Source organism: Aphanomyces invadans, assembly GCF_000520115.1.
Source record: "Aphanomyces invadans strain NJM9701 unplaced genomic scaffold supercont1.20, whole genome shotgun sequence".
NCBI classification, from domain to species: Eukaryota; Oomycota; class Saprolegniomycetes; order Saprolegniales; family Verrucalvaceae; genus Aphanomyces; species Aphanomyces invadans.
In genome coordinates this window covers 530791-539406 of record NW_008580165.1, presented here as the reverse complement: position 1 = coordinate 539406, position 8616 = coordinate 530791, and the positions used below count along the sequence as shown (strand labels likewise).

General features: G+C 55.2%; 3 protein-coding genes across 4 annotated transcripts; 1 reads left to right on the top strand and 2 right to left on the bottom strand.

Moving 5' to 3' along the window:
- Nucleotides 1-283: 283 nt before the first annotated feature.
- On the bottom strand, nt 284-3062 carry H310_09259. Of its 2 annotated transcripts, XM_008875283.1 has the most exons (14): nt 2915-3061; nt 2784-2868; nt 2586-2727; nt 2129-2537; nt 1982-2068; nt 1831-1911; nt 1727-1783; nt 1587-1679; nt 1380-1536; nt 1190-1335; nt 886-1140; nt 768-840; nt 652-713; nt 284-587 (listed from the first exon to the last, which is right to left on the bottom strand). In XM_008875283.1, exons 1-14 carry the CDS (start codon nt 3044-3046, stop codon nt 426-428), a joined length of 1941 nt encoding a protein of 646 aa, XP_008873505.1. In that variant the 5' UTR covers nt 3047-3061; the 3' UTR covers nt 284-425. The 2 variants fall into 2 exon arrangements, with proteins under 2 accessions (XP_008873505.1, XP_008873506.1); XM_008875284.1 differs by having other exon boundaries at nt 426-587; nt 2586-2868; nt 2915-3062.
- Nucleotides 3063-3077: 15 nt separating this feature from the next.
- Nucleotides 3078-4920, bottom strand: H310_09258 (hypothetical protein). The gene is made up of 3 exons (XM_008875282.1): nt 4732-4920; nt 3793-4669; nt 3078-3736 (listed from the first exon to the last, which is right to left on the bottom strand). Exons 1-3 carry the CDS (start codon nt 4910-4912, stop codon nt 3127-3129), a joined length of 1668 nt encoding a protein of 555 aa, XP_008873504.1. The 5' UTR covers nt 4913-4920; the 3' UTR covers nt 3078-3126.
- A 111-nt stretch (nt 4921-5031) lies between these two features.
- H310_09257 (hypothetical protein) lies at nt 5032-8595 on the top strand. The gene is made up of 5 exons (XM_008875281.1): nt 5032-5421; nt 5477-5834; nt 5875-6261; nt 6308-8058; nt 8124-8595. The coding sequence occupies exons 1-5, from the start codon at nt 5050-5052 to the stop codon at nt 8535-8537; spliced, it is 3282 nt and encodes a 1093-aa protein (XP_008873503.1). The 5' UTR covers nt 5032-5049; the 3' UTR covers nt 8538-8595.
- The last annotated feature ends 21 nt before the right edge of the window (nt 8596-8616 follow it).

Below are 8616 nucleotides of genomic sequence, written 5' to 3'. Positions count from 1 at the left end.
TCGGCGTCTCACGCGAACCGGCATGGATAACCCTCCACGGGATCTTGGCGCATAAGACCATGTCGTTGCTAGTAATCAGCATGGAGACGCACCACCATTACAGCGACGACAAGTAGAAGGCCCGACGCGTCGCGAGTCTGCTTCTGTTTTCGCTCATGACTCCTTGTGAGGTCGTCCTGGGCTCGTTGGCTCGTCGTGTCGGGTTGCCAACGCACCTGATCTTGACCGTTGCATCAGCGCACATTGTTGCACCGCGTAATGCTGGGTCCAATGCCGCTGCTGGTATGCTCACTGGATCCGTAAACAAAATGTGAACCATCGTCGCTTGTTGATTGCATCACGCTGCTTCCACAGACTGCAGTGGTGGAGCGAAGCATAGGTGCTAGCACAGGAGGCAGCGAAGAGGTTGGTGCGTTCAACGTTCCTCACTCATCGTCCACTTCACTGTCGTCGCACTCGCCGTCGTACATGACAAACGTTGAGTGTTGGTGGGACAGGAGACAAAGGACTCCGCGCGTGCCGTTCGCGACCAGCGATACCACCGTCGACCACCCGATCAACGCCCTCGATCTGATGCATTCGTGCTCCTACAACTCTTTATAAACGCCAGCCCGGCCACGCCTTTGTCCGTGCATCCTTCACACGCCGCACCTGTGCCCGTGAAGGAGACGAACCCATCGCAGTCGTCTCGACGGGGAGCAATTGCAAATATGCTACCGCGAAAACTCGAGTGAGACGGTCGATCGGTGGTCTTGTGATGGGTGCACCTTGGTACCCATCGGATACGACCACGGCTACGCGGGGGGCAGCGGCCTCTCGGACGTACATGCTCGCTTGCACCTTTGGATCTGTCATGAACACACACACCCTGGACAAGCGTCGTACCACTTGAAACGACGGCGCGGTCGGAGGAGTTGCAAGTGCCACCCACGTGGCAGTGTCGAGCACCACGACCGGCGACTGGTTTCCAAAAGCGACAGTGAATTGGGGCCCAAACACGACGGTTTTGGGTGGCGACAGCAGGGCCAAGCGTTTGGAAATTGCAAGCGGCGTGGAGCGCGTCGAGGCGGCCTCTTGGTCGAGCAGCGCAGTCCACTGCCGGTGAATTCGTTCCTTCTCGCGCACCAACGATGCAATTCCCTATACCGTCGTCCATGTGAAGGCTATATAGGATGTATATTTGACAAACTTGCGGCACGGGGTTGCCAAATGTGAGCTCGATGTCTCCCGTCGGGTCTTTCTGGCGAGATGCAATCGCAACATGGTACGCACGATTGAGGAAGCACCCGAGGCGTTGGGTGTCGATGGGGTTGCGTGATCCCGTGGCTGTTTTGTCTACGAACGCGTGTCAGCACTACATCGTCGAGAGGGCGGCGTACTCGTCACAAACGCGCTCATGTCGCCAACCCAGTCCAAGAACAGACCGAAATCCACTGCCGTTTCCCGCACGGCACGCTGCATGGCGCTTAGATCGAGCGCAAGCGATTCCATGGACTCCATCACGTTGGACAACACTGCCATGTCCAGCCCAATGTGCTACGAAGAAAGCAATGAGCGCCCGTCGCTGCAGCGCCACACAGGCCAACCTTGAAGGACAACGCGTGAAAGCGACCAAGACCGCGTAGCTCACTCAACCGAAACAGAATCGTTGCCGCACTTGGAGCAAGGTGGTCGTGCAACTAGCAATCGAACGAATGACGTCGACAAAGTTGCCGTGCTGTCGTACCAAACCGTCGACGGCATGACATCCATGCGCAAATGTCTTTTGCATCTTCAAGATGCTCTGTGCACCGTTGTGAGTCGCCAACTCGTGTCGAGCGGTGGACGTGCCTGTTCCTGCAAATACTGCGACAGAAACAACTCCAGCGCAGGGTAGCACAGCCCACTGCACAACAACGTGTACAGGTGCATCTACCCAATATTTCAACCGCGTCCATGCGGCTGGCCACCGATCGTCAACGTTCGACACGGTCTTTCTCACCTGAGGGACTTGCTTGCATCCGTACTTGGCGTATTCCCCTCGGAGCAGACGAAACTTCGCCTCGAACAGACGCACGCCGTTGTCCCACTGCAGAAACGCGTCGACATGAGAAATAATGTACAAGAAGGAGGAAACGGCGGCATTTACTTCGGTTTGAAGCTGCTTGAGAGCTGACGTGATAGTGGCCCACTGGCCCTGAATTTCACGAATGTGGTGGCCCACCACAAACAACAGCTCCTCTGGACACATGTCGAAGGTGTAGTGAAGCAAGTCACCGTTGGTAGTCGCGACCAGCACGGACGAAGCATCGTTGTGCGGCATGTAGATCGCCCGGATGTCGGTGCGGTTCGTGTCTAGCCGAGCCAAACACACATTGCCCCAGACACGAATGAGAATTGTCCCGTTTGAGTCGGCCGACACAAGGACGTGATGCTGGTCTTCGGGAATAGCCGAGATGGAAGTGTACGTGATTGGAGTGCTTGAAAAGGATGAGGGGGGGTTCATCAAGTAAGATGGCGTGAGATCTTTCATCCTGGCCGTCGCGCACCCTGTCATACTTTCCACATGTTAGTGAGTCAATGCTCGATGAAGCAAGAAGGAATACTTGGTCCAACTCAATGCGACAATGGGATACTTGTGATGGTAACCACCCACGTTGTCAAAAGACTGCCACGACGAATCGGGCTCGGCTTCGATGTCGTGCAAGTGTACTTGCCCATCTCGACGCCCGATGGCCAACGACTTGCCTACATACTCATAAAACACACTGCTGAGGGCAGAGTCAGCAACATGAAGTGCTCACCGCAAGGTCGCCATGCAACATGCGTCACTTCAGTCGCCGAGTCGGATGGCTGTATGTGCAACAGTCTTTTCCACTCCACCGATTGCTACGAGTTTGCTGTGAGAAGGTCGAACGATGACACCATCACGTACGTAGACCAGCACGTGATGATCAGTCGTGATGAACGCGACAATATCCATTGTTGGACAGCTATACACGTCCGTGGCGCTGATGCCCTTAGTCTCGCGCATCCGCGAGAAGCTAGTCTTGGCCAGGACGTCCATCGTGATCGAGTGCTGCGATGCGATTTCAAATTTTCCGGATAAACACGACCAACACTCTGATAATCCCGATAAATGAACTGTTAGTACATTTCGCCGCGAAGAAGCAGCTTGGGGACATGCTCGACGACGGCGCCTTCGTGTGGACACAAGTGGGGAAAGATTAGCAGTCTGCCGCGGCGAGGCTTGACCGCCGCCAAGATATTGTGGTCCTTTGCGTGGATCGAGGTGAGAAGATTGGTCTCTCCGCCACTGGCGCATGTGGAGAGGTAGATGATAAATGTCTTCGTAGATGTCACGCCATGGTTGTCGGTGCGAGACAAATCAACATGTGCCGGTAAACTGCCTCCGACGTCTGTGTAATGGAGGAAGCGCATATTGGGGAAGACGGCACGACCGCAAGCACGGCGGATTCCGTCCATGACCCAGCCAAGCGCGTCGCAGTAGTACGATCGATTCGAACACGACGCTTTCTCTTTGGGCGCAACAGGGAGGTCGCGATGGAGCGATTCGAGGCGCTCCAAGAACGCTTCCGAAAAGATATTGTCGTAGTACCCGCTGCCAGCCCCTGGATGCAACGACGTCAAGGGAATTAGTTCGATGAACCGATCGCTTGGCGTTGTGGTGTTCAAGACAGCACTCGGTCCAGGGTCGTCTCGACTGCAAAAGGTTGATGGCGCGGCCTCCAAAAGTCTACAAATAGAGTGAGATCTGCGTTTGGTTCAACTCACGGGTGAGGCAGAACATACTGCGACGCCACCGCGCCATGGCCATTTGCCAACGCGCATTGAAGAGGAAACGTGCCAGCGTTGTCGGTGACGTCGGCGGCAGCGCCAGACGCGAGTAGGACGTGCACGACTCTGGATTCCCCCATCCATGCCGCCACAAACAACGGTGTTTGACCATATTCGTTGCGGCAATTGACATCGACTCCTTCTTGCACCAACGCTTCGAGTCGACCGGCATTTTTGGCCAGGACGGCCTTGAACATCTCGGCGTCGCGTTGCTTTGGGGTGAGTCCCACGTACAAGTGGAGAGCGCGCCAGAGAGGGAGCGGTTCGATGGCGGGCTTGACGTTCTTGTGGCCCTTCGGGGGGATAGGAGACAAATGGGAATACGCGTCCAGGGACTTGAGGGAGATTTCGAGTGGCGTGGCGACAGGAGGTACTGGTCGGAGCCCACACTTGGACGCGGCGTTCGCCACTTCGCCGAGGCAGCGAGGGCACGTCAGGTCTTGATCAATGAGGAGTTGAGACACGTGCGACCAAAAGCAGCGTTGGCAGACGGCATGGCGACATGGCGACAGCAAAACGAGGACTGTTAAAGTGTCGTTGCAGTGTGCGCATGACCCACCGTGGAGGCGACTTGTGGACAATGCCAGCAACGAGATGATCCAGACGATATACTGAATAGGGTATCGAAGTAACAACGCGCGGGACTCTGGGTCAACAACAACATCACTGGTGCAGTCGTACGAAGGGTCGGCTCCTGCGTAAAGCAACGACAGGCACACGTGGGGTGAATGGATCGCCGCGTAGCCAAGCAGCGACAACGGCGTCTCATTGTCTTGTGCCACTGCACAAGATACGTTGAGATCGTACTTGGACAGCTTCATCACGCCGAATTCTACCACCCAAAAGATATGAACAATCTCAATGACGCGTCTGTCCACCACGACCATGCCATACTTGCCAAGCACTTGTTGTCAATGTGGGTCACATACGCAGCAATCTCTTCCTGCGGAAGCTTCTCCCTCGATTTTAGCGCGTTGTTGTTGATCTTGTAGAAGGTACGAATGCGTTCGTTGCGGCGCTTGCTTTGGCGGCCGCCGCCGCTCTTCACCGGCTTTCCGTCATCAGCGTTCAGCATGGTGTTGGTTGACCAATGGAGATTGTTGGCATTTTTTCAAACTGTAGCGAATCAAATCGCAGCATTATGTTTTATTTTATCCAATAAAATCCAAGCATCGTCGTGTTTTTCCAAACCTTGCACAACTCCTTGGATTTATGGCTACGGTGGAGAAGACAGCGTTGGATCAAGCTGCCAATGGTGGCAAGGACGTCGCGTCCGACGATGTCGAGTCCTACTCGGACGGTGTATCTGACGCTGGTGAGAGTTCTAGTGCGGAAGACGATGAGAACGCGGATGTGTCGTCGTCCCTTCCGTTCGCAACGGATGTGAAAGACGAAGACGAAGAGTTGTCCTCTGAAGACAAGGCAGCACGGGAAGCGCTGATCCGAGAAGAGGAAGAAGCATTGAAGAAGCAAAAGGAGAGTCAACTCAAGGCGCTCGAAGCTTTGCGCGAGCAAGAACAGGAAGCAGCAGCAACGACATCGAAGGCAAGCCCCGACCGACGCCTGCAATTCCTCATGGCGCAGGTTTGACCCTCTGCAATAGTTCCGCATGATTTCTCATGTCCACTCGACACGTTAGTCGGATGTCTTTACGTCATTTCTCATGGGTGGAAGTTCCACCGTTGGCAAGGCCATGAACAAAAAACAACGGGACAACGTCAAAGCGGACGGCGACTACAACCGACGTTCCGTCAAGAAAGGCGGCGATGACGACGACCAAGCGGCGATTTTGGCCGAAGAAGAGTCCCGCTTCACACGTGTGGATAAGCAGCCGTCGAACATTGCATTTGGCACGATGAAGCCGTATCAGTTGGAAGGGTTGAACTGGATGATCCGTTTGCACGATTCGGGTGTGAACGGCATTCTGGCCGACGAAATGGGGCTCGGAAAGACGCTCCAAAGCATCTCGTTGCTCGCGTACTTGCGCGAATCTCGAGGTATCGTGGATATCGACTTTTTTGTCCCTAATCGCCGCAGCCATGAAGGGGCCGCACATGATCATCGTGCCCAAGTCGACGGTCGGCAACTGGATGCGCGAGCTCGGACGGTGGTGTCCATCCATTCGTACGTTCAAATTCATGGGCGACAAGGACCAACGCAACGTCCTGCGCGAGTCGATCAAGTCCGTCAAATGGGACGTGTGTGTCATGTCGTTCGAAGTGGCCATCATCGAAAAGACGACGCTGAAAAAGTTCCAGTGGAAGTACATGCTCATCGACGAAGCCCATCGCATCAAGAACGAAAACTCCAAGTTGTCGCAGGTCGTGCGCGAATTTGACGTCGAGCACCGCTTGCTCATCACGGGCACGCCGCTCCAAAACAACTTGCACGAGCTCTGGGCGCTTCTCAACTTTTTACTCCCTGGTATGTGTTCCCCGTCCTCCACGGTCGTGACGTTGTGTGTTTGTAGACGTGTTTACAGCCAGTGAAGACTTTGACTCGTGGTTTAACGTGGATGGCGAAGCTGGCCACGAAAACGTCATCAAGAAGCTGCACACGGTGCTGCGGCCATTTCTGCTGCGTCGCCTCAAGACCGATGTTGAACACTCGCTTCCCCCCAAGACAGAGACCAAGTTGTACGTTGGGCTGTCGGAAATGCAGCGAGAATGGTATACGCGCGTCCTCCACCGTGACGCGACCCATTTGAATTCCATCGGCGGATCCGATCGCGTGCGATTACTCAACATTTTGATGCAGCTTCGCAAAGTATGCAACCACCCGTACCTGTTTGACGGCGCCGAGCCTGGACCGCCATTTGTGGAAGGCGCGCACTTGTGGGAAAACTGCGGCAAGCTCGTGCTCCTGCACAAGTTGCTCCCTCGTCTAAAGGCCCAGGGCTCCCGCGTCCTGATCTTTTGCCAAATGACAAGCATGCTCAACATCCTGGAGGACTACATGCGGTACAACAACCACGAGTACTGTCGTTTAGACGGGTCTACTCAGGGCGAGCTCCGCGATGAGTACATGGACGTTTTCAATGCGCCCAACTCGACCAAGTTTGCGTTCCTGCTTAGCACGCGCGCCGGCGGCCTCGGGATCAACTTGGCAACAGCAGATATTGTCATCTTGTACGACTCGGATTGGAACCCACAGGTGGACTTGCAAGCAATGGATCGCGCCCATCGCATCGGGCAAACCAAACCGGTCCGCGTCTTTCGATTCATCACGGATGGGACTGTCGAAGAAAAGATCGTCGAACGGGCCGAGCGCAAGCTGTACCTGGACGCGGCAATCATTCAGCAGGGTCGTCTTGCGCAGCAGAACCGCAAGTTGAGCAAGGATGAACTCATGACGATGGTCCGGTTTGGAGCGGACGAGATTTTCAACGCCAAAGGCAGTATGATCACAGACGACGACATCGACGCCATCTTGGCCAAGGGCGAGGAGCGCACAGAGGGAATGAAAGCCAAAATCAACGAAGACATGCAGCACAATCTCAAGAACTTTAGCTTGTCGTCTGTATCGAGCCTGTACGAGTTTGAGGGCGAAAAGTTTGCCAAAGATGCCCTGGAAACGGGCGGCGTCATGCCGTCCACCTTTATCGCGTTGCCGGCGCGTCAGCGCAAAACCAACTACGACGTGGACGAGTACTACCGCCAGCAGACGGGCCAGACAAAGCCGAAGAAGGTCAAGAAGCCCGACGAAGAGAATCGACCCAAGGTCGCCATCGTGCATGATTTTCAGTTTTTCGACAAGGACAAGATGATTCCGCTGCTACAGAAGCGCCTGGACGTTGAGTTTCAACGAAAGGAGCAGCTCAAGCTGATCAAGGAAGCCAAGTCTGGCAAGCTCGACGACGACGAGGCCAAAGATAAGCTCAAGCAACTCGAAGCTGACCTGGAAGGCATGGAGATGCCGGAGGTTGACCGCTTGGCATTGGAGGCGCTCGAGCACGACGGGTTTGGAGACTGGACTCGGCGCGACCTCAAGCAGCTCGTCGCCAGTTGCGAGAAATTTGGCCGCCACGACAAGGAAGCCATCTGTGCCGACACGGCGACGGCGCTCGGGAAAGAAATCACGCGCGTGGCCGAATACTACGACGTGTTCTGGGCGCGAGGAGCAGACGAGCTAGAGGAGTGGTCCAAGTTCATCGAGCGCATCGAAAAGGGCGAGAAGCGCCTCACACGTAACCAAGCCGTGAAGGAGGCACTGGCGGCCAAGGTATGTCGGAAAAATTCGAGGAGTTGCAGTGGACGACCCGTGTGTGATGGTACTGCTCTGTCTAGTGCGCGATGTACAAGAACCCGTGGCGGGACATGAAGCTTCAGTACCCAGGCGGGTACAAGAGCAAGGGGTTCACCCACGACGAAGACGTGTTTCTTGTGTGCATGATGCACGAACACGGGTTTGAATGGAACGCGATCAAGGACGACATCCGCAAAGCATGGCAATTTCGATTCGACTGGTTCTTCAAGTCGCGCACGATCGTCGAGCTGCAGAAACGCGGCGAGTTCCTCACCAAGCTGATCGAGAAGGAGAACGAAGAAACTGCGAGCAAAGCAGCGACAGAGGACGAGACCTTATCGGCAAAGGCGACCAAAAAACACAAAAGCTCGAGCAGCGGCGGCAGTAGCAAGAAACGATCGCGCCCTTCGTCGTCGTCTTCGAGTAGTTCCAAGCGACGAAAATCCAAAGCGTAAGCCGCCTTCCATCCACATCCTCCTTTATAACTTCCGCAACACGACGCCCTCTCCATCATGTCATGCGTCGACGGTGTCG

Bases quoted from the DNA above. Each gene is read 5' to 3' on its own strand.
- H310_09259 (XM_008875283.1), bottom strand. From the start codon at position 3,046: ATGGACGTCCTGGCCAAGACTAGCTTCTCGCGGATGCGCGAGACTAAG. The intron at 1,141-1,189 runs GTTTGTCAAATA...ACGACGGTATAG, and splicing joins TTGGCAACCCCGTGCCGCAA to GGAATTGCATCGTTGGTGCG. The intron at 588-651 runs GTGCGGCGTGTG...AAAGAGTTGTAG, and splicing joins CGTCTCCTTCACGGGCACAG to GAGCACGAATGCATCAGATC.
- H310_09258 (XM_008875282.1), bottom strand. From the start codon at position 4,912: ATGCTGAACGCTGATGACGGAAAGCCGGTGAAGAGCGGCGGCGGCCGC. The intron at 4,670-4,731 runs GTATGGCATGGT...TTTGGGTGGTAG, and splicing joins TGACAACAAGTGCTTGGCAA to AATTCGGCGTGATGAAGCTG. The intron at 3,737-3,792 runs GTATGTTCTGCC...CTCTATTTGTAG, and splicing joins CATGGCGCGGTGGCGTCGCA to ACTTTTGGAGGCCGCGCCAT.
- H310_09257 (XM_008875281.1), top strand. From the start codon at position 5,050: ATGGCTACGGTGGAGAAGACAGCGTTGGATCAAGCTGCCAATGGTGGC. The intron at 5,422-5,476 runs GTTTGACCCTCT...TCGACACGTTAG, and splicing joins TGCAATTCCTCATGGCGCAG to TCGGATGTCTTTACGTCATT. The intron at 8,059-8,123 runs GTATGTCGGAAA...TGCTCTGTCTAG, and splicing joins AGGAGGCACTGGCGGCCAAG to TGCGCGATGTACAAGAACCC.